This window comes from Cavia porcellus, unplaced genomic scaffold (assembly GCF_034190915.1).
Source record: "Cavia porcellus strain 051 isolate PalLab524CR breed Dunkin Hartley unplaced genomic scaffold, mCavPor4.1 scaffold_14, whole genome shotgun sequence".
Lineage (NCBI taxonomy): Eukaryota > Metazoa > Chordata > Mammalia > Rodentia > Caviidae > Cavia > Cavia porcellus.
In genome coordinates, this window is record NW_026947497.1 from 69905894 (window position 1) to 69930952 (window position 25059).

General features: G+C 38.3%; 1 protein-coding gene across 13 annotated transcripts in view; it reads left to right on the forward strand.

Moving 5' to 3' along the window:
- Positions 1-25059, forward strand: part of Lpp (LIM domain containing preferred translocation partner in lipoma) — a 606732-nt gene that overhangs the window by 365980 nt on the left and 215693 nt on the right. For all 13 annotated transcript variants that reach the window (XM_013160167.3, XM_063261224.1, XM_013160168.3 and 10 more), the window contains one exon: positions 6888-7571. In XM_013160167.3, the coding sequence (XP_013015621.1) occupies positions 6888-7571 (684 nt within the window). The remainder of the gene's footprint in view (positions 1-6887; positions 7572-25059) is intronic.

The following is a 25059-nucleotide window of genomic DNA, read 5'->3' on the forward strand; positions in this document are numbered from 1 at the left end:
TGTGATTCTATGGTACCGCCAGGTTTCAGATGTGTTTCTATGAATGCTTAGCACAGTATCCCCAGATTGTACATTTAAACTCTTAGGTTGTTTTCCACTTCATGAGATCATCTATTAAGTGGATGCTTTGAGGGCAAATGGTGAGGAATCAAGCAATGGGTACTGAACGCTGAATTATGGAAGGCAGCTACAAGGGGATTCAGGAAAACAAAATTATGTCATTCCTCTGTTGAGGGCAAGGTGAGCATGATGAAGTAATTTTTGTATTGAGCCAAAAGAAAATAGCAAATGAAGCGTTGCTTTATAACTAAAATACTAAAGTCTGCATTTTCTCTCGTTGTACAGACTCAGAAACTAAGTCTATTTCGTTTATGATTATTGTTTATTTATTTTTAATTAGTACATGTTTCAAGTATGTAACATGTACATTCCTTATCGGAACTTCCTACCTGTACATAACATGTCTTAATTTTGTTTTTTCAGCTCCTTTCCTTCCCCTCCCTCTCCTTCCTCTCCTCTTGATCCCCTTCCTACTTGAGAAAGATCTACTTCCCGGCTTCCTGTGGTCTTTGTTAAGTACTACCTGGTATGAATCTGTAGCAATGAAATCATTGGCCATTGCCCTGATGATTAGTATTCAAATTGTTCTCTGGAATTACTGACATTTTGATTGTCAGAATATCTGCTTTACAAGGACCAATATTTGAAGAGCAGGAAGCACAGGGTTCCCCCCACTCTCTGCCTCAGCAATGACACTCATAACAATATTTTGAATCTTTTCCATTGCTCAGGTTAGGAGTCAAACTAAATGAGTAGTGTGACTTTTCCGAAGGCACAGACCCCTCCACAGTGACAAAACTGTGGTTCTTTCTTTGGAGGTCTCTTGGGTTCTAGTGCACAGCCTACAGTCGCGCTGGTCTCCCGACATTGTGCCATTTCCGCTTTGCTGGTATCTGTCACTTCCAGCAGAAGTGCCAAAGTGCATCTCATGCGCAACACTGGGCGGGCAGACGTTCTCTGACTTCCCAGTGTATATAAAAAAGCTAAAATACTGAGCAAACCTTAGAGTCAGAAGAGGAATATCTGGCGGACACTCTCTGGGCGGTGTTCAGCACAGAATGGCGGGATGCAGTCTTCAGTTTCCTAGGCTGCATCACCCTTTCTTTCCCAGCTATTGGCATGAAGTGTCATTTGCTGTCCTTTGCCCTGTTTATTTCACCCCGTTTATTTTTGTTGGAAGAAAGAGCTGTTTTTTTAATCTGCACCTTCATCACACAATTCTTAAAAAAAAAAAGAAACTGTAATTGTTGGTGACTTTTTCTAAACATGTGGTGGTCCATCTCACTCTTTGACTGCATGATATATACCTCAAACTATGGAGCCAGAGCGGCTGGCCTTGAACTCTTGTGTCCTCCATCCTGCTAGTTGGTGACACTGGGAAGCCATGTAAATCCTCTCTGCCTCAGTATCTCCATCTGGAAAGTGGGGACAATAGTTGTCCCTATGTCAAGGATACTTTTGATGATTATGCATGAACTATATTTGCCACAAAGTATTTCCATAAAGATAATGCTATATAAATATTTACCATTGTTACAAAATTTTTAAAGTTATAGAGTTGCCATTGTTAATTTTGTTGTTTCCTCGCACAAGAGTAATCAGAAAATGTGGATAAGTTAATTGAAAAATGCTTCATCAGGTCTTCGTTGAATAACCTGAAATAATTGCCATAAAAATATAATTGGAACTGAAATACTCATAGCCCTAATCTAACAAATCAGCCATCACTCTTTCTCTGTACTGCTTATTCCTCGACATATGGAAATATTGCACTAGACAACTTCAAATGTGTTGTCTAAACTACAGATTTTACATTGTATTTTCACTTACTACTTTGTCATTTAAGACTTTTAGCAGTTTTCTGTATCAGTATAGACCCAAGATCTATCTAAAATGTAGGGGCTTTGAGTTTTATATTGCTGATTAAATGTGGTTCCTTCCACTTTAAGATACCCTCATCTTGTTTCCGTAGACAATTTTCTCAGTACAAATAATTTTTTTCTCATCACTTTAAATTTTTCACAAAATATTGAATAAGTAGTAATTTTCTGAGTACTGTAACTGAGATCCTAATAGCCAGTTCAATGCCTGGTAGATTTTCAATAAATTTTTATTGAATAAGTGATTTGGAATTTCTGGGATTTGGTGTATTGTGATTATTTGCTACTTAATTGAAAAGGATTTTGTCTCAGATATGTGATAAAATATCATTTTAAACTGCATTAATCTCTTCTTTTCTGATAAATGTATTTAAAATTTATCCCTTAACTATTGCCTTCAAGTAGAACTTCTATAATCTAACCAGTAAAATGAAAATAAGAACCTCAAATGCTTTTTGGAGAGATAATAGTATTAATAAAATCCCAAAATAAAATTACTAAATGATTTAGAGGAAGGGGAAAATTAATGACATTACTACTATTCAGCATGCATTAAGTCAATAAGGGGAATTAGTGCATGCTTTTCCTGGTTGGTTTTAATCTGTCAAAACAAACACATATTTCTGGGGAGATGATCATTTATTCATGCATTAAACATTGCTTAATTGCCTACTGTGTGCTCAGTAGGATAAAGCTATTTGCAAGGCATCATTCAATAAAAGGCACTTGTTTCTACCTTTGTGGGTGCAGATATAGAAAAAGAAGAGAACCAAGCAAGAAGAGCCAGGCGAAAGTTGGTTTAGGTACTTGGCCCTCAGGTTAAGATTTAAGGGATTCCAGCCGGGTGTGGTGGCTCATGCCTGTAATCCCAGCACTCAGGGGCTGAGGCAGGAGGATCCTTGCAAGTTTGAGATCAGCCTTAGCTACAAAGTGAGCTCCAGGCCAGCCTGAACTGCGTAACGAGACCCCATCTCAGAAAAGACAAAAAAAAAAAAAAAAAAAAAAAAGGCATAAGCGCCTGCCTGGCAAAATCATGAGTTCGATCCTTGGTACTAAATAGTAATAACTCAGAGAGAATTGGGGAAGTTCACGGGTGCAGTCTCTGACATGTGAGCAAGCTTGGACCAGTGAGGGAGGGACATGACAGGATTCGGAAGGCAAGGTGGAAGAAGCAGGTGCAAATTCAAGTTCCCACTCATTGGTTAATGCCTTTCACACAGTAAAGTGATGCGACTGAAAATGCGTTGGAGAGAAATCTCTTCCAGTGCTGAAGAAGCAGGGAACATGACTGCTTTGGTTTGGAGAGACACAGATTGTTGCTAATTCCCTGCTGGCCGTGCTGCCCCTGAATGAGCCTGTGTACAAGCGCGGTGTCAGTCAGCTCCCTGGGAGGCCTAGTTTGAGTGCACCATTGTTCCTGTGGAATCCTCACTCTTGTAGCCATCATTTCTATGTCTCTTTAGTCTCACCTGTGGTTTCCTAGGGGCCTTTTAATTCTAGATTTAATCTCTCTGCCTTTTCTTTCTTTCTCTTTCTCTTTCTTTTCCCTTTTTATTTTCTTTTTCTTTCCTTGCTTGCTCTATTTTCTTCCCTTCCTTTTTTTCTTCCATCCTCCTCTTGCTTTCTCTTCTCTTTTTTATGCTTCTCCTTCTCCTCCCCTCTTTCTTGTTCATCCTGTTTCCTCCTCCTCCTTCTCCTCCCCTTCCCTCTTCTTCTTCCACTTCCCCTCCTCTCCCTCTTCCAGTCTCCATCTCCTCCTCCTTCATGGTCTTCGTCCTTTCTCTCTCTCCCTCCCTCCGTCCCTCTCTCCCTCTTTCTCTTGGTAATCTTATTAACAAACAGGATGATATTACATCTTGATGGAGTATCCTTTCCTTCTCCTTGTAGGAAGCTCCTGTAGTACCATCATATACATTTCCCCCATTAAACAGTTTATTATTAAATTATGTATGCTGAATACATTTCTGAAGGAGTACCCAGTAAACAATCCAACATTCTCTAATAAAGGGCATGGAAAATTCCAATTAAACAACAATAACCAAAAAAAAAAAAAAAAAAAACAAGAAAGGAAAAAAGAAAAACTTCATGGTCAGCATTTTTTGATCATCTATGTCAGTCTTTAAATATATCAACAGAGACAGAATTGAAAGAAAGAGGACATGAAATTGCTTTCTTTGATAACACAAGATCAGCAAAATCCCAGGGTTCATATTCTGTGCAGTTTACAAACTCAACCATAAATGGGAACAGTGACTGAGCAACCAGGCTGGTGACGGGCACCCTGTAGGCTACAGCTGTAAATTCTATCCCAGAAGAAATATTCAAAGTCACATAGTTGACAAAGTGGAGCCAATGTGCAAGTGAATACAAAGAAACTAATAAAGATTTCACTGCTCAGAAGTGGCCCTTTGCACAGATGTTTCTTCATGACACATTCACTCACGTAGATGCATTCTCTCATGCACACTATTTAAACCCTGCTGGATGCTGGGAGTGAGGGCATCACAGCATGATTCCAGTAACCATTGCCTCTTCTGGGAAATAGCACCTTTGCAGAGTTCTTTGTAGTGGGTGAGAAGATTTCCCTCAACCATATTATGAATTCCATTGTGTATGTGCTGATATAAATGTATATATAAATTTCCTCTGCCCTTGGAGTCATATGTATTTTACCTCATTGGAAGAAAAAGGAGTAAAACAAAGAAACAAACAAAAAAACAGGATCATTTTAAAGCATATTTGTCATCTTCATGGTTAACAAGAACTATGGTAGTATTCAGCTCATCCATGTATCTGGTTAATTGAATTAAAGATGCAAGTAAGGAGTGTTTCCATTCATTAGTTTATTTCGTATTTCCAAGCATGTACTAGGCATTCCATTTTACTTTTGTTTCATTTCAAAAATCAAGCACATTTAAACATTACACTCATCTATAATTACCAATACATGTCATTTTTCTGAGACTCAAATTCCTGCAAGAGTCTTTTATGTAGTATTTTTCACCAGTCATTTTCCAAGTACCTTCAACACATGAAAGCAGGTGAGATTAATTGGAGGGGTAGTGTCCTGGGACGAAGACGTCCCCCTATCCCATTGGACTTTATCATGTGTCAGAGAACAGGTCTATAATGAGAGCAGAGATGTACCTACCCCCTGCATCTTCTCTCTGTAGGATTAGGACCTCAACATCTATTTTGCACAAGTCAAAATAACATCATAATTCTTGTCTTGCTACTCTTCTAACAAAAGTTTAAGCATGCAATGCATTACGGTTAGATACCAAGTATGGAACACCAAGCCTCTAGAGTTTATTCACATTTCTTGACCAAAAATTTATGTCCATTGATTAGGAATTCCACATTTTCACTTCTTCTGAGACCACCATACCTAGAATTTCACTCCTCGATTCTATTGAAGTGACTATTTTTGACAGTTCTTAGAGTCATTCAGCATTTGTCTGTCTGAGACTGGATCATTTCATGTACTTATAGGTCCTCCAGGAGTATCCATGTTGTTGAGTATTGCAGAGTTTCCTTATGCAAAGCAGACCCTGTTCCACTGTATGCATGCAGCGTGGTTGTTTTGGTTTTGCTCTTCCATCTGTTGTGGGACATGTAATTTGTTTCTGTATCTTGGCTCTTGCATTTCATGCTGCTGTGAACAGAGGCGTGCTGATACCTCTTTGAGATCTTGATTTTGTTTTTCTGCGTCTTTTGTACCCTACCAATATTGTCCAAAAATTACAACTACTGTTCTCTTTTGTTTTGTTTTTAATAATAGGTGTCCTGCCATCATGGAGTGATAGCTCAGTACGTGTTGTCTTACTTTTTACTACTGAGTTCTAAGTGTCTCTGATCTGTTTTGAAGATTAACCCTTTAATGGATATATGACCTTTAAATATTCTTTCCCTTTCTGTCATGTGTCTTTATGCTGTTTGCTATCCAGAACTATTTAGTTTGACAGGTGTGCACTTGTTTGATTTCATTGTTGTTGTTGTCATATCCAGGAAATGGTTGCCAAATCCAATGAAGCATTGCTCTGAGTTTTCTTGTAAATATTTATTTCCAGTTCTTAAGTCTTTCACATATTTAAGTCTTTCATCAAGGTTTAGTTGATGGTATAGGTGCAGGGTTCAGTTTCATTCCTTTGCTTGTGGATATCCCTTTTTCTCAGCATTGTTCAATGAAAAGAATGTTCTTTTCCCATTGTGTAATCTCACCCTTGGCAAAAATAAAACTGATTTATATGTGTGAATTCATTTCTGGATTCTTTATTCTACTCCATTGGCATTTTATCTTTTAATGCAAATATCACATTGCTTTGATTATGTAGCTTTGTCATATATTTTGAAATCAGGAATTATGACCTATGCTTCTTGTGATACATGTATAAGCTTCGCTCTTCCTTGCCAGTAGTGCTTTAGCTGTTAATGCGCCTTTGTGGTTTTGTATGAACTTCAGAAGTATTTTTCTATTTCTCTAAAAAAAAAGTTATTGAAATTTTGGCAAGTATTGCCCTAATCTTCAGATTATTTGCACGGTTGAATATTTCTTAGCAATACTAAGTCTACCACTCCATGAATACAGATGTCTTCCCATTTGTGGAGAAAGGGGTTATTTTCATCAATGTCTTGTGGCTTTTGGTATACCCATTTATCACTGGTTTAGGTTAAGTTTTATTTTAGACTAGGCATTTTTTGTTTATTTTGGATGCTATTAGAAATAGATTTTTCTCTTTAGTTTTTTTTTACAGTTTATTTGTATACACATACACATGACTGGTTTCTATTTTAGTCTTTGACTTTTAGGGCAGAATCACATTGAATTTTTATTTACCATATTTATACATGAATAATAATTAGCTGTTATTAATATTTGTTCATTAGTGCATTTTAATTTTGTCTCATTGGCAATAATCTTCATCTTTTTTCTTTTTCCTCCTCCAGGGCTCTGCTAGTTCAACAGCTTCTCCTCCAGTTGCCACCCCTGTCACAGGACATAAAAGAATGGTCATCCCAAACCAACCCCCTCTAACAGCAACCAAAAAGTCTACAATGAAACCTCAGGCTTCACCCCAGGCTGGACCCATCCCTGTGGCTCCAATTGGAACCCTCAAACCACAGCCTCAGCCGGTCCCAGCCTCCTATACCACAGCATCCACCCCATCAAGACCTACCTTCAACGTGCAAGTGAAGTCAGCCCAACCCAGCCCTCACTACACAGCTGGCCCTTCATCAGGACAAATGTATGGCCCTGGGCCCCATGGCTATAACACTCAGCCAGTTCCTGTCTCGGGGCAGGGTCCACCTCCCTCAAGCCGAGGAGGCACAGATTATGGGTATGTTCCACCACCAGGACTTCAGCCTGAGCCTGCCTATGGTTATACCCCCAACCAAGGACGTTATTATGATCCCTATTATACCACAGGGCCAGGGTATGGGGGCAGAAATGACTCGGATCCTGCCTATGGTCAACAAGGTCATCCGAACACCTGGAAGCGCGATCCAGGGTACGCTCCTCCTGGGGCTGGGAACCAGAACCCTACTGGCATGTATCAAGCCACTGCTCCCAAGAAGACCTACATCACAGATCCTGGCGCCACTCCTGGGGGACCCTCACTGCAGCCAAAGGTAAGGGACTCATCAACACGTATCAGGGAGGCAGAGGACTTCCCTTTGTCTGCCTTACCCAGAAAGCAAAGCTAAAGGCAAAATTGCATCTGCTTCTCTTTTGTTTTGCTAACAAATACAACTCCAAAAAAAATGAAATAGGATAAAATACAGATCCTATTTGCAGATCCATTAGGAACATGGCTACTGTTTATTGTCAAGTGCAACTAACTGCTCAGTTTTGAAAAATTTTCTCCCAACAAGCCATATGAATCATAGTACATCAAGGAAATCTGTTCTGGGGAAGGAAGAAAAAGTAATTTCTTCCGGGTTGTGCATCCTATTGATCAGAACATCCCAAGGAGGAAAGCTCCACGTACATATTGCATTGATTTAGATAGTGAAGCAGTAGGCAGCATCTTATGCTTTGACAGCTACAAGTCATTGCTGTGTGTCTAAGTGAGAGGTATGTGGGGTATTCCTCAGGTGAGCTGTGGTCAGTCTGTGCCCATTCCAAAGTGGTCAGAACTGAAGCAGGGTTGGAACTGCAATCCTGCTAGGGTAGAACAAGTGGCCAAAGATTTAGGAGGCAGGAGACATCCATAGGATCAAGGTAATGTGGGCACACATACCCCTTGGGAGGCAGTGTAATGGGACTTCTTTGTCATTCATTTCTTCCTGCACTGATTCTCCGGGGAGATAGTTACTCTTCTGCCCTTGACCCTGTTAAGCAATGTCTGAAAATTCTTAGCGGGTGATGATTTTTCTTGTGTTGTTTGGCTTACTTATCAGTATTATATGGATGCCTTTTAAGTCAACATATTCAGCAAACTTCAGCTGACTGCATAAAATATAATGCTACCCATCCTGATCTTTAAATTTTAATTTCATTGGTATATGTGTAAACTTAAAAATTTATGTATGATTCTGTTAGGAAAATGTCTACATTGAGTTGGAATGATGTGGTTAAATTAATCTATACTTTCAATTGTTAATTTTATGAACTCTACCTATCAAGTTACCTGTCTAATGAACATGTAGCATCTAAATTGAAATGTGTCACAAGATTGAAATATGCCTCAGGTTTTAAAGACTTAATACCAGAAAGAATATCTTACTAATAATTTTGATGTTCCTTTTCTATTGAAAATAATATTTGGTTATACTGAGTTAATAAATATATTATCAAAGTTTAAAAAATACTACTATGAATCCATACTCACTTTTCTTTTAGAACTTGAACAAACTCAGTCTCTTTCCTCTCCCCATGGCAAGAGAAAGCCTTGAGAATTACTTGGAAAAGGTGAAATGAAGGAGCCGATGCAGCTTCCAGCCACTGACTTAGAACTGAACCCTTCTTTCCTTTTAGGAACAACTATTAGATATCAGAAATTTGAGAGCCCTTGATTGGCTTAAAGGTAATTTTAAGAGGTGATCACAGCAGAAGATGGATGTGCGTCTTTTATTCTTTTTCTATTTTTTTTTTTTTTTTTGGCAAGCTACTCGTTTCAGACATTCTAACAGAACTGTCCTATACGGTCTGGAGTGACAGTTTCTGCCTTGCTTGTGGTACGCCCAAGTGAACACCAAGTTCCTTAAGAGTACAGACCAGCTCCCTAGTGATTATCGTGGACAAGGAGGGAATCCACCAACCTCATTTGCACCCACCATGCAAAAGTGGGCCAGCCACAATCACTTTCCAACATAAAGATTCCAAGTTACAATTCCAAGTGATTGTTGTAACATGCCATGCTTCTACAGTCTCTTTATGAAAAGAAATGTTTTGATAAGAAATGCTTTGTGTTTGTCTGATATAATTTAGCTATACAGTCTTCCCCTTTGTGACTGTCCTACAGAAACAGTTTAGAAATAGAAAAAAAAAAAATGATCACCTTACCTCACTTTTACACAACTGCAGCAAATTCAGATTATGATAAAAGTTTAGGTTGGGGCAATTGCTCTTGGCATTTGTGGTCCAGGCACATTTTGCTTGGTCCAAAATAGGCTGCCTGGAAGGAACAGTAAGTGATACTTCTAAGGGAAAGACAGAGCTGACCCCTGAGTTCCCTTGTAAGTGCTGTTAGCCCCACATGTGGAACCAGACATGAGGAAAAGCAAAAATATATCCACATGGAGGGAATTTTTCAATGCGAAGTCCAGAGCCACTCTTCAAATGCTCTGTTGTCCAGTGATAACACAGAATACTCTGGAAGGTCCTTGTTCAGCATTTGGCACCAATCCATTGGTCAAGGAAACAGTGAGGCCCATTGCAAAGCCTGCACCTGAGATGTTCAGTTCAGCTGTATGACCAGCATTTGGTCTGTGCTCACCATCCTGCTTCGGGTGATGGAATGAGACTTTATTAACCATTCACCAGGACTTTATTGTTCTCCGATTTGAATGAGGTAGTTTTCCAAAGTGATTTATTACACTATTCCAGGGCATAGATATCAATAGATTCCATGCCACTTTAAAAACTTTGAAATGTGTGTTTTTCAGCATTATCACATCTTCACATATCACATTCCATGGTGCATATTAAGAATGAAAATCAAATTATGTACTTTTTCCACTATGATATTAAGATGAGTGTTTAGAGGTTGATATTTAGCTATCTGTGCTTTGGAAAAGGGGAGAGAGAAAGCTACAGGACGTAGTCCATGTGTTGGGGCACGAAGGGAGGGAGGGAGTGCTTACACAGTTGATCTTGGAGGGAAACACTGCCGGACTCAACTGCACCTCTGCACAGAGGACCCTCCTGTTTCTATATTGGCTGCATGTGGCTGTGTGACATAATTGCAAGTTTGAGGAATGCGTTCCTGCTGATTCCTACCCTGTCTCTTCCTGGACATTCCTCTTTCAATTTTAGGAAAACCACCAGACCTCTGTATGCTGTGCTTTCAACCTCAGCAAAGAGTAATATCATCTTCACTAATTAATTAATGATTACGAAGGACTTGGAAATTTCCAAGGGCTGAACAGTTGCCAAGCGAGCTCCATTCAGCTTTTCCCCTGGCTTTCTTACTTCTAATTTTATAGTGACCAATGGAAAAATTATCTTTGCATCTCAAAACAGTGTTCTTTCATCACATTGAGAATTTCTGGGAAATTTGGCATTAAACTCACTGAGGAAAAATATTTTAATAAAAAAAATACATGTGATTTTTCAGGTTAGCTGCTTCAATTTTCCTACATTGTAGTGCTATAAATAAGAACAAGAGGGAATGTATTTGTGTTTCCATAATGTGCTGAGCCGTGAATTTGCATGCTACCATAGGCTGTAATGTGTTTCCTGTAACATCTGAATTGAGTTCCTTGAAAAATATTGTTATAAGCAACTCTTTATAAAGGAGAAATGTTCTCTTCTCATTTGAAATCCCTTTCAAGGTACAGTAGAATCTTTGTGCTGGTTTGGAGACACCAGTGTTAATTCCATGTGCCCATGTCATTCACAGAACTTTCATATTGTGCATTATTTTGACTCTCCTGTGAAATGGGATGTGTATTTTCTGTATGATTTGGTTAAGGATTCTGAATGTGACTTTGGTGCCATTTCCTTAGCATAAAGCCAGGAGGTCTAGACTAGCTTGCCTCAGTGCTGTTCCAGGGACAGTAACGAACTACAAAACACAGGCAAGCTCTGGCATGGTGCACTTGAGAATTCACTCCACTCACTGTAGCATTTATGTTAAATTCTAGCAGCGTTTCTCCTGAACATTCCTTGGAAAGTCATTAAGAATGATGGGAACCTAAAGATCAACACACTCTCTGTAAAAGTAACTCAAAGTGTTTGTTCTCCAGAATGAGAGTAGATCATTACTTTTCATTGAAATTGTAGGTTTTGGGGTGATATTTTGTGATTCAGAGAAGAATTGTGGAGCTCATGGCTGATGGAACTCCCAGACTGTCATTTTTGTTAGGATTAAAAAAAAATAAGATTAAGAAATAATTGAGAGTGTTGATATGGTAGCATTTTATACATTGCCCTAAAACCAGGATATTTAAAGCTTTTCAACAAATATGCTGGGTGCACTGCAGGAAATTACTATCAGGTGAAAGAGAACCATCTTTATGGTAACCCCTGTGCTAAACATCTCAATTTTAGAGTCAGAGCAACAGAAAAGAATAACTGTTAGGATGGGCAGAGAGATGGGTGCTGACACCTACCTCAGGTTGGTTGTGAATACCTGCTTTTGTGTGAAGAAGAGAAATGAAAGAGATCCTTTGAGCAGCCCAGTGGCAGTAAAACTTGTAATGACTCTTTGGACAGAACTTCTTAGTTTTCACACCACTTAATGGATGTCACCCATATTCATGAACAGTAAGCACGAGTAGAGGTTTTTATCTCTTACTGAGCAGGGTTCAAAAGCTCAGCGATGAGTTCTTACGTAAAAGCCATAGGTCAAGTTCCTGGAGAGCCACACCTCTCGGTCAGGTCTTCTGAACATTGCCTCTGTCCCATTGCTGTTTGTCACATGTTGCATGATTTAGTATTTGGGTGGCAGGAACTCCACATCAGCATCATTGTGCAGGCTCTGCAGCGTGGATGAGGTCAGCTCTGAGGGGAAGCACCCAATAAACCCCTGGGGGAGGCTTCCTGGTTCCCTTAACCCACATATCATTTGTCCCCAGGTTGTTTTTGATCCCACTAAGTCCCAAATCTATTTTCTTACCTAATTCCAACTTAATTGTCTTCATTTCTCACTTCTTCACTGACATGGCCTCTTAATTAATGTCTGTTTCTCCAGCCAACCTCTGTACCCATTCGTTTTATGCATAGTACCCGATCAGTCTTTTTATGGTACAACTCTGTCCTTTTCAATAATTGTGCTTTTCAAATATCAATTTTTCAACCAGCCAAGTGTGGTAGTGCACCTCTGTAATCCCAGCAATTTTAGAGGTTGAGGAAAGTGGATCACAAGTTCTAACCAAGCCTGGGTTTAGCAAGACCGAATCTCAAAATTAAATAAATAAATGAATGAATAAAAAGGATTGTGCGTGTAGCTCAGATCCTGGATTCAATCCCCAGACGTACTTCCCTGGGACTCATCTGTACTATGTGGTACATTACTGTCCCTGGAACAGAGCAGGGAAAGAAGAGAAAAGAAAGAGATGGAGGAAAAGGAGCAGAAGAGGAGAAAGAAAGAAGGGATATAGAAGAAGAGAGGAGAGGAGGGGAGGAAAGGGGTGGAGAGGAGAGAGGAGACAGAGACAGACAGATCCACAGACAGAAAGACAGAGAAATGAAAGAAGGAAAGGAAAGGAGAAAGGAGGAAGCAGTTTTTCTCATTCAATTACTGAATACGTTGAAACTCCCAGCAGACTGCCTAGTTTTATCTTTCCCTGAGTGTCCTAGCTTCCAGCTCATAAGCCATATTCCTAGTTAATTCCCGTCTCCACAGCTTTGCTCACTGAGGTGCTTCTTCTAGTCTGTTCAGTCTTTCCTCAGATAAGAACACATTTGCACATTTGTATATGACCCATTAGGACTCAGCTAATGCTAACCTCTCTAGTGAAGATTTATCCTCTTTTAAAAATCTAGTTACAAATTATTGCATCCATTCTTTTAGATGTTTTCACACGTTTATTGTACTAGAGTTATTTATGTACCTATTTAGGGGACATAGGTGCTATTTTAAAACTTTACATCCCCAGAGTAACTAATATTATACATTCTTGTTTAATAATGTGCTTAAAGAAATTTCTTTTATTCTCCTCAAATAAATAATAATTCCTGCTTCAGAATTGAGCAGCTTTTTAAGCAAAAATATCAAACTCAAATTTGTTCCGTTGAATGGATTTAGTGACCACACTAACACAAGTGTTGTCATGTTATCTTATTTTATTTTATTTATTTATTTAGTCTTTTTTCCTTTTTATCGGTACCAGGGATCGAACTCACGACTGCCTGCTTGCAAGGCCGGCACTTATGCCACTGAGCTAAATCCCCAGCCCCTATCTTATTTTATTTTATTTTATTTTATTTTATTTTATTTTATTTATTACCAGGGATCGAACTCACAACCTTGCGCTTACCAACCTAATGCTTGAATCACTGAGCTAAGTCCCCAGCCCAAGTGCTGTCATGTTATTAATCCAGTATTTACATCTCTATTAGTTTCTGTTAATTTATCGTTATGAGTAAAATACACATTTAATTAAATTTCTCCCTATACATTTCATGTTTTGGCATTCTGTTGTAAATGGCATTTTAAAACTTCAATTTGAAATATTGTCAGCATATGGACATATAAATGGCTTATACATTGGTCTTGTGTTAACCTTATTTTAATAGCTTCATTAAGATTCCTTAAATTTTTCTACCTAATCATTTACTCTACAAATTGTTGATTTAATGTTTTATTTCCTTTATGGATAAGAGTCTATGTGTCAATTTCTTGGACTTGAAGGATCAGCTTCATGACTGAAAAATTTGTATTGTACAAGTCTGAAGGATGTAAATTGGAACACATAAGAAATACTTATCTGCCTCCTTGCTAGCCTAGTGAAACTTTCAGATATGGAAGCAACTTTCAGAATCCTTCTGCAAGGTCGAGAAATCTGAGCCCTGATGCACTATCCAAACTGAAAGATGTGTGTAACTGGTGAGGGGCACACTTGAGTAGAAAACTAAGTCTGATTTCTGTATATCACTTAACTCTTTTCCACATTGCTCCCGAAGAGTTTCAGGCAGGTGAGTCAGGAGTAAGATATCTTTAAAAGACATAATAATGAGTGTTGTCAAACTTAACTTGTCTCTTGATTCATTCACCTATTGTCCCTTCTGGAAAACTTCTTAACAATAGAATATGGCTCCTAGTTTGCTGTCTGCATTCTGCTGTGAAAAGACCTCATCTTAGTTCCTCTGTGATTCTAACACTGTCATTTTCTCCCTCTTTCCTGATTTTAAATGTTTCTTTGTACACTAAGAAATGTCTATGACTGTTATTCATTCATGCAAACTTTATCATTTACATATTGAAATTCTTAACATACCCAAGATGTCTAGCATTGTTTTTTAATTGAATAGTTTTAATAGAAGATTTTGGTAATCTGTGATTGTTTTTGGTTTTCAAAAAGAGAAAACTTCAATTAGATTTTTTGCTTTGTTTTATTTTAACTTCACAGAAAAATAACTACTTGACTTACTGCTGTATCTCTTTGGGAATCATATTTCCTTCTTGGTCATCTTTAACCTCTTCTACTTTCCTACTTCAGAGGAAAAAGTATAGTTGATCTTTTCTGGAGCAACAGATATTTAACCATTATTGATGTACAATCGTCAATAGTAGATATGAATGCTTTAAAATACTTTGCATGTAGAGTATTAGGAGTTTCCAAAACTGAATCTTAAATGTACATTTTCAAAAGTCACTAGCCCACAAGCAAAAACTTTCTTGTTATTTTACCTCTGGTTTTCTAAAAGACATAAAATCCAACATTTTGAAATATTCTTAGCAAATAGTATGGTGTTTGCTCTGTTTCATCCAGGAATTCCAGGGATGTTCTTTAGAAAATACAATTCGTTTTATTCTAGAAGATTGCTTATTTAAACTGTTACATGTTTTAAATGTATAATAATATGCCTTATGTTATATAATATTACATTTTTAGAACATTTTTACAATATCTTATATATTTACCAAACACTTGCATATATGGTGATAATTCCGTATATTCAGAGGTAATGTTTGTAATATCCCGCTGATACCAGACACCAGAGGGCCAGAACTTAGGTCTTTTTATGTGAGTTGTATTTATAAAACATAACATTTTTTAACATTATTCGTAGCCCAAGACACAGTCAAGACTATATCAAAAGTTAAGGAATTGAAATTATACCCTAAATCTAGATTTAAGAGAACAGACCCTTTTTAAATTCAGCCTTTATAAATATTTGACATTTATATCTCCTCAAATATAAAAACTGTCGTTCTGATGTACATTTAGGAATTCTTGTGAAATGAAAGAATAAGGGATATGTGTGCTAGTTGTACTGTTTATAGATCTACCCATTACCTGCTCCTCAGTTTTGGTGGTGTCTGCATGCAGTATTCAACGTAAACTTAGACGGTATGTTAGTCAGCTTTCTGTAATTTTAACAAGTATCTGAGACTATCACCTTATACAGGCTAGGCTAACTTTGCTGCAGAGCTTTAGAGATTTTGTTCTGGGAGTATTGGCTTCATGGCTCTTTCTCAGTGGCATTAGAAGAAGAAAGGAGGAGGAGACTAGGTTTCAGTCTCTTTCCAGGGAGAGTCTCCAAAGACCTGAAGACCTCCCTTAGGCCACGTCTCTTAAAGGCCCCAGAGCCTCGGGTTAGCACAGGACCTTGGGTTGAGTCTTAAACATGGATAGGATAGGTCAGAACCAAATTATACAGCGTGGTGTTCATACTTTTCTTCAGAAGAAGCAGCCCTCTACTTTGGTTGTGTATGTGTGTGTGTGTGGTCCTGACAGTTGGACCCAGCCGGGGCCTTCTTACTGAGGTATATCTCCATACCATTTTTAAGTTCGCTTTTTGTTTCAAAACAGTGTCTTGCTAAATTGCTAAATTGCTAAATTGCTGAGCCTGACCTTGCAGTCTTTCTGTCTCAGTCTCTCAAAGTGCTGATATGACAGGTATGTGTCATTATGCATACCCAGGAAACCCTATTTTTAATCCTGCTACACACTGCATCCAAAGAATAGAAATGTTTGTTCTGTAGTCTATCTAGGAAATAATTGGCATGCTGGTGGTCTCTTCAAGGACAGGAAAATAAGAATTGGAGATTATAGGACGGGAAGTCAACCTGGGCACTATAGACCAGGGCCACACAAACTGTGGGCCACTCTCACTAGCCATTTTTTTTGTAAATGATACTTGATAGAAACACATGCATTGTCAGTTACCCACGTGTTATCTGTGGTTCTTTTCACACTACAGCAAGATTAGAAGGGGCCCCAGGAACTGTATGGCTTATAAAGCTCAATATATGTTCTATATGCCTGTACAGGAAAAGTTTCCTGACTCCGTATGTGAAATACGGGAAGCACTTTTCAAAGTTTAGATTTGCATTAATGTTTCTTGAGCATCCCTTAACAGTTCTATATTATTCAGTAGATTTTCAATCCTGAGCTGGTGTATGTTGCAATAATTTTCATTTTTTGTTCATTTATTATCATATGCACTCTGTTGGGTATTTTCCTTATGGAATATATAATTGTGATAATTCGCATTAAGCAAAATTTATGCATTGAAAATGTATGGTTAATTTTCCATGTACTAACAGTCATACATCTGTCATCACAATTCCCTCACCTCAGAAACCAATCCCATGGCTATTGGCAGACACTTTCCATTTTCCTCAAACTCTCCAACTTTAGATAACTATTCACCTGCTACATTGTATATCTGTATATTTACCAATTCCAAATAGTTGGAATCCTGCAATATATAGACTTATGTTACTGGATTCTTTTAACATTTTCTATTTCATTGTATGGATAGGCTACATTTATGTTTATCTTTTAATAAGCTGATGGCATTTGAGGTTTCCCTACCATTTAGCAATCCTATTAATGTCTGAATAGAAGTTTCTCTGGGCATGGGTTTTTAATTGTCTTAATGATAGGCCAATCAGTGGAACTGCTTAGTGACAGTACTATAATATTCGGTGTTTGAGGGCTGCTAGAAGTCTTCTTCTTGTGGGTTAAGCTGCTGAGGATCCTTCTTAGGGTACGGCCCTTGGGTGGCTGTCTTCAGGGAAAGCTTCCTAGGCATTTTCATAATGGAGAACTTCAGATCAGTTGTCCATTTTTCATCTTCACATCTGCCTTTGCAAAGCAGTTCTGAATCAGTTGACAGAGAGAGGTGATTGGGGGGCCATGGAATAGAATTAAGCAGAATGACGGGATGGAATCTAACCTATAATTTTGAACATCAGAGAGGAAAGTTCTACTGAGCTCTGAGAGGCACAAGAGAGGCACAATCCTCCTCTGCCTCAGTGTGGTGCGTCAATACATTATCTCCACATGGGAGAAAGGCTTCTGGTGACATCAACAATGACCATTTCTATAAAAGCAATATGACCTAGTCCACAAATACAAACATTGTACCAAATACCAAATACCAGTTTTATACATTTGGAGGAAAGACTTATATCATCCTTGAAGATATCATAAAAGGGCAAAGGAAGAGAAAACTTTAACATAAGCTATAAAATCCAGGTCATTAATATCTGCAGTCTAGAGTCAGTGAAACAAAATGAATGCTGCGTTTACTAAGCACATTTCCCACTGATACAGGTCAAATCTGTTTGGAGAGAGGATGAAATAAGTGAGTCAGTGTCCAAAAACTGACATTCCTTAAACCTTTGAGCAGAGCATGGAGTTTCATGCCTGGAAGAGAAGCGCTAAATGAGTGCACCTGAGCCAAGCTTGTTTGGAAAGACCTTATTTGGGGAATCCATGAAAATATGAACCTGATCCATGAAGAGCCTAGGACTGTTTGGCCTTCTATGGCAGTTCTCTAAGTTCTAGTGCTAGGCTATTCATAGAATCACATGCATGCTGCTGTTTCTCTCTCTCTCTCTCTCTCTCTCTCTCTCTCTCTCTCTCTCTCTCTGTGTGTGTGTGTGTGTGTGTGTGTGTGTTTCTCTACTTTTTTTATCTGCAGAGGACACTTCTTTAGCAACAGATTATCAGATAGGAAAGAGGTTTTCATATACCCTTATTCTTAATGCTAGCATTTCTATTGTAATGCAGAAGTCCAGTTGTTCTGTTTTGAGTATGAACTAATTACAGAACTATGAAAAAAAAAGTCCTACAAATTAAAAGTTACCCTTATCCCAAATCTTGTGGAGTATAATAATTACCCCCAAGTATTTGCTCAAACTGCTTTTCAAGGAGCCATCCTGGGCATTCGCAAAAGATTAATGACCCAGCCAATGACTGTAATGGTTTCACTGCTTAGATTAGACTTTAAAACAACTCTTTAGCTTCTAATTTTGGGAGGCTAGTGACAATTAGATATCCTCATTGATAGGTACTTTGTCATTGCCTTTGATAAAGTAACAGTGAGAAATACACTGCAACGGGCTTTTACCTCCATTGATTGATTTGATCCTGAAAAAAAAGAACACATTGAAATGATCAGAAAAATATAATTATCCCACTTTACAGATGATAACACATTTCATAGAAGGCAAGTTACTACCCCAGTGTTGCTATCCTGTAAATCAAAAAACCAAAGGTTGAGATATAATGATTATGAAAGAAATTAAATTTTTAAGCTCTTTTACTTATAGCATATCCCTTGTAGTTAGCATTTAGACTGAACTATAAAGAACTTACTAAACAAGAAATTTAGTACAAGGTTGGGCTGACATTTAGGAATTCTTTAGCATCCCATCTGAAAGAATCTATAAAGTGATTATGCAGACGATAAAGTTGCACATACTTCAGAAACCAAATAAAGATTTTGATTTTAGTTACATGATTCAACTCTGTTAAATATTTGTGGTTACTGTAGTACAAAATTACTGTATAAAGGGAAAAGATTGGCAATCAAATATGTATAAACACTAAGGATTTCTAATGAAACTGCATTGACCTTAGCTCCTATAGATGATGTACTAAATAGCGAATTTTAAGACTTATAATTGTGTGTGAGTATTTAGATTTTGGGAGGCATAAATGTTTGAAGTTTGTAATTTTTAGAAGAACTTCTAACAAGTAAAAAATTGTGGGCAAAGGATTGTTGCATCAATTTTCTGGGGCTGTTGTAACAAAGTACCATGGATGGGATGACTTACGCAACAGAAATTTATTGGAGACTGACAAGTCTGAGGTTGGCTCCTGCTATAGCTCTTTTCTATGGTATCCTTTCTCCTTGACTCAAGGACCCACGTCCCCTTACTGTGCCCTTCCTTTGTGCCTTTTTAAATAAGAACACCAGAGTCATTTTATTTTAATTTAATTTCCTTTTTGGGAAATTTGTTTTCGCAAATACAGTCACATTTTGAATACAGTGGATTCAGCTTTCCACATATTCACTTTGGGGATGGAGTGTAACCAGGATCCTAATAATTATTTAAGAAAATAAATACTCCTGATTATAAAAGCAAATATAACACATTTTAAATTAATAGGAGTCATGAAATACCTCAAGAATTGGAAAATTGAGAAAAATGACAGTTGTATGAAATGACTGGTGGTGTTTGTTTACGTTCTGTAGCTGTATATTTCCTGGTTACATCTTCATATGACATGATTTTGTTATAGTTTCTGTGATGATTATAAATAATTTCACTGTTTCCTTCCACATGGTAGATAGAAATATATTAGTGATAGTATTAGTAAAACTTTGGAAAACTTCTTTAATGTGCATAATTTCTTACTGTTAATGTCATAAAATTTTAAGCTGCATGTCAAATTTGGGGAAATGTCCATAAAGTTTGTTTCATTTGTGGCTGTTAAAAAAAAAAAAAAAGAATTTGTACTCCTGGTACAAGTTCATAAACTGATAAATTCCAATGTGTATAGTTCATGTAAAAAAAATCAAGTTGCTGATACATTTATAATTGTTTCTAGTACATTATGGAGCACATTCTTGCTAAGAGAATTATCTATTTTTGCAACATTGAGAACCTAGTACTCTGTATGCATGCATTTGCACATTCGATAATTGGTAGAAATTTTGGCAGACTTAACTGCTGTCTCCATATATTTTACTCCTTTCTCTTCAGAAGCATAATCCCCATGCTGAGCACTTGTATGGAACAACTTTCCTCTTGCTTGGCCAAAATATCTGGCACCCACAATTTGAAGGAGGAAAAGTTTTATTCTTGCTTACAGTTTCAGAGGTGTCATTCCATGGCTGAATGACTGCAGTGTTGGACAGCATAGTGGAAGGGTGTGGTGGGGCACAGCTGTTCATCTCATAGCTACTGGGAAGCAGAGACCAGTGGAACAGAGGTAGAGACAAAGGGGAATGGAGGCCAGATACAGTCCCCAAAGTGATGCCTTCACGACCCACCTAGACACATCCAGAAATGTGCTCTACTAATGTCCTACTGTCGAGCCAGTAAAGGTGACCCTCAAGTCAGTGTTATAGAATACATTCATGTGACATGACTGTTGGCCCCACATGTCTATGAGTAAGGAGGTTAGTAAGTCCAGGGCTATTTAGAAACCTCTTAAGGAGCTTATTCTTACAAAATGACAGCTGGCACTGACATAAGCACATTGCACAGTGACTGCAAACCATGAAAATGGATCCCACCACACTCAGTTAAAAGTATGCCCAATGCAACTTCTTCTAACAAAGCCTCCAAATTCTCATGACTTTGCCAACACTGCTTCTGAAGAAGTACTTTACACCGTAGTCAGAGGAGAAAGGGTCTGTGAGCACACTGCTTGGGTACTTCTCAAGTTTTGGAAGGGTGTGATGTAAGTGGGGACGCCTGAAGTTGCATTTCCTGTCTTCTCAACCCATAATTGTTTAACAATATTTCTTCTACTCCCGGTAGAAATCAGTGTTTCTTCTCTTGTTTCCTCCCTTTCTCCCTCCTTGCCTTTATTTATTCATTTATTTAGTGTATACTATACTAGACGCTACTAAAACATATAATGTTGACATCACTCTTATGTGATGAAGTGACTAAAGATAAACTCCTCTGAATATCTAGCTGATTTAGGGTTGACTTGGCTGAATTTTTCAGGAGCAGTTTTGTTGCAGTGGCATTTGATCTGGTACAGAAGAAGGTGGCTGGGGTTGTCACAGGAGAGACTGGAAAGAGAAAACACATTCCAACAGTTTGGCGCCGTGTCTGGCATCTCTTCCCCAAGACACAGTCTATGCTCATCTCATGCATAGTTTTATTTAGTTAGTTCGTTACTTGGCCAATTAATGGCAAAATAAATGAAATAAATGAAGCCCATGGTCTGGTGACCACCTCATTACCCGAGGCCCCTCCAGAACTTTTTGCCTCTTCCAAGTTCATCTCATAACTTCCAGTCACATATTTGTTCTAGGATGCTGTAAGTACCTTCTGTGACAACTGATGAATTCTTTATCTGTTTCTGCTTCTTCAGAAATGAGATAAAAACAACTCCTGCCAGAAAACATCATGCTTCAACCATTGCACCCATTGGTGTGAGCAGGTCTGTGGTAGTTCCTTGTAAACTCTACTTTGGATTTGTTCCTGTTTTATCTCTTGTGCCCTTGTTTCCTCTATTTGTTTTTCCTGTGCGTATCCTATTCCTCATTTGTTCCTCTGCTTTATTTGCTAATTCTCCTGGTTCCGCTCTCCCATGGAAACCAGTCCACGTACACACTACTGTCTGAGCTTTCCCTTCGTCCAGAGGGAGAAAAGTCCCCCATGTGTCTCTCCTGCACGCAGTCTGAGACACAATTGACCCAGCATTCCACAGTCTGAGCTAGTGATAGAACCAACAGGGATCTGTTAATGGTTAGTCATTGCACAATTTTCCCTAGTCCTAAATCTCTGTTGGTTATTTTCATCTTTGTGAATGACATATGTTGTCACCAATGTGGGGAGCCACTTAAGGGCAGGCAATTGCATAGCCAAGTACACAAGACCTAGTGACAGTCAGCCTCAGGCACTGACCACTCTCAACAGAACCCAACTGAGTTAGTCCCCTCTGCTCTTTGTCCAGGCTGTATAAATCTTGTATTAATTTTGCTGTGGCTTCCATGACACTTTCTGAGTGTAAATTGAGGAGAACAGGTAACAGTGAGCTTCTGCTGACCTAACTTCTGTTGTAATATGGAGCAGTGGCAGAATACAACTTTGTAAACTGTACTGACCCAACTCTCTGGTGGGAATGACATCAGCGTTGTGAGCTAATAGAATATTAGATAATTAGTAATTAGTAATTCCTAACATTACAGTAAATATCAGGAATAACTAGTGAGCACAAAAGTTGGTCATCTCCTTGTAGTGAATGAATATTCTCATTTTATACATATTAGATTTCATATAATGTTGTTTCCCGGGGTGTTTTGTTTGTTTTTTTTTTCTAGATAGCGTATTCTATTGGCATAGATGTGTTAAGATAAAATCAGGTGGGGTGGCAAGTAACAGTCCAAAAGAACGAATCCATCACTCCTTTAATAAATGCAAGTAATATAGTCACAGAATTTACAAAAATGGCAGGGCTATAATTGCAAAACACATCAGTGTATCTCTCGCAGAGTTATTCACCAACATAATCTTCACAGGTCTATCTTTGATGCCTCTTCAGTATATTATGTAACACAGTGCTCTTCTTTTTTGTTCCTTTGCTTTTGATCAGGGAAATTAACTGGAAGGCTTTTGCCTTTTGATTCTGATTCATATTTTCTCTCTCTCACTCCTTCCCTCCCTCCCTTCCGCTCTTGTCCATCCCCTGTTTTCTCTCCCCTCCTCTCCTCTTTTCTCTGTTCCCAACAGGCCTAACTCTCTTTGCTCTTGTAGGGATAAAACTGCACAGTTCCATTAGACTAGAACACTACTACCTATTTTAGTTAATGCTGTTCATGTTTAGGGGGACCTGTTAAAAGACTAAATGAAAATATTCCAGGTAAAGTATGGCTATATAAACCTTAATAAAAAGGAAACAGTTAGTGTCTCAGTGTTAAGAATCGAAGTTTGCTTCCTTCTCGTTTCTTTTCTCAGCCATTCAAGTGTGACCATCCTGATGTTTTCTTGAACAAGCTGAGTTTCATCTTTGGAGGGGAGGTTACACAGTATATGATCCAATGCCTACTTTTTCTTGTTTGCTCCACATTTATTTAGTATTTACTGTACAACAAGCCCCATCCCAGCCTTTTGCTTCACAGATACAAACATGGAGAAGACCCAGTCTCCGTTCTCCAGGACTTTAGTGGGAGAATAAATAGGCAAGCAAGCTAAGGCCTGAGGTCATTCACTCGGTGCCCACTAGGCCTGGAGGACAGAATTGGAAGATTAAACTAGAGGGCAGAGATAAATGCAGATATCCCAGCTCCGTATGCAGGTGTGGTTCTCAGCAATCACTTAAAACTTAGTACTTTACAGAAGAATTAGATTAAAATAGTCCTAATTCCTAGTTGTAAGATTTACAGACTCCGTGTTTCAACTCTATTTTTACAATGTGTGTTTTATGAGTCAGTGAGTTGGTACCTGCCTGTAATCCCAATATTCTGGGAAGCTAAGGTAAGAGGACTTCAGTTCAAGCCCAGGCTAGGCAATTTAGCAATGAAAAGGGATCTTATTGAAAATTTTTTAAAAAGGCTAGGGCTGTAGCCTCAGTGTAAAGGCCCTGGATACCACTACCAGAAAAAAAAAAAAAAAAAAAAACAGTGTGTGTGTGTGTGTGTGTGTGTATGTGTGTGTGTTTGTATCTGTGTGTATTTGACACCAATTCCTTAGATATCTGGCAAGAAAACAGAATATATTTGTGATTTCTCTAAGGTTTTAGAAGCCTCTGGTCCCATTTTCTCAGTTGATTGAAAGGTTCGTGGGCACAGTGGAAGCAGTTTAGGAAGCCGATGGTTGCATCTAGAAAAATGCTGAGAGTTTGTGTTTGTTTCTAAATCCCTTTCACTGAAGTTGTGGAATATGACTTTCACAAGACAGCTTGTTCTAAAGAGGTTTCAAGAATCATTGCTCTACTCTCCCTACAAATTTTGTGAGAACAGACTGTCAGATTATTTTGACCTGCGCATACACAGCATTCTCAACCACCTGAGAGCTGTGTTTGCAAGTGCAAGGCAGACAATCCTGCCTTGTCTCTGGGGAGCTTTAGTCCCTGTGAGTGAAGAGTGGGAGGGTTGGAATTACTCAATAAATCAGCATCCTGGGTACTATTACTGATACATCAGAATCTAAAGATTCTTTTTTTTTTTTTTTTCTGGTGTGTGTGTGTGTGTGTGTGTGTGTGTGTGTGTGTGTGTGTGTTAATATACTACAGTGACAAATGAGTGGATGTCCTGGGGTGAGAGACTAGTATGTTCTTCAGTTGAAGTAATAAACATTTATTTATTAACTTAGTGTCTCCCAAATGACACAATAAAGACTCACTAAGTGCTTGTGAAAGTGAATTCTGATCCCTGATTTGAGTTCAGTGCTGTTGGGATTGTAATTACTAGAGGGACACAAAATGAATTTATGTGAGATTCTGAAAGGAGGTTTAGGCTGATCCAAGGATTCTACATTGAGAAGTTACTAGCAAGTAAAGGGCTCAAGTTTGTTTTTCTTCACAATTATCCTTCTAAAGTCACCTGCTCCACCCTGTGTCTGTCCTAGATTTAGAAATGAAATTTGAATGGTTTTACAGCTTGAGGACTAGAATGGTTGTGTCATGGCATGAAAGTCACCTTAAAAGGTGAAAATCCATCCCATCGAATCTGGATATGTGCTTTACAACAGAAATCATTTGCATAGGGTACACCTCAGAATGTTGGAAGGACTCCCACAGACTTGTCTCTTTTGGATGATTCTGTGTTGTTTTGTTTGGCTTTTTTTTTTTTTTTAACTTCAGT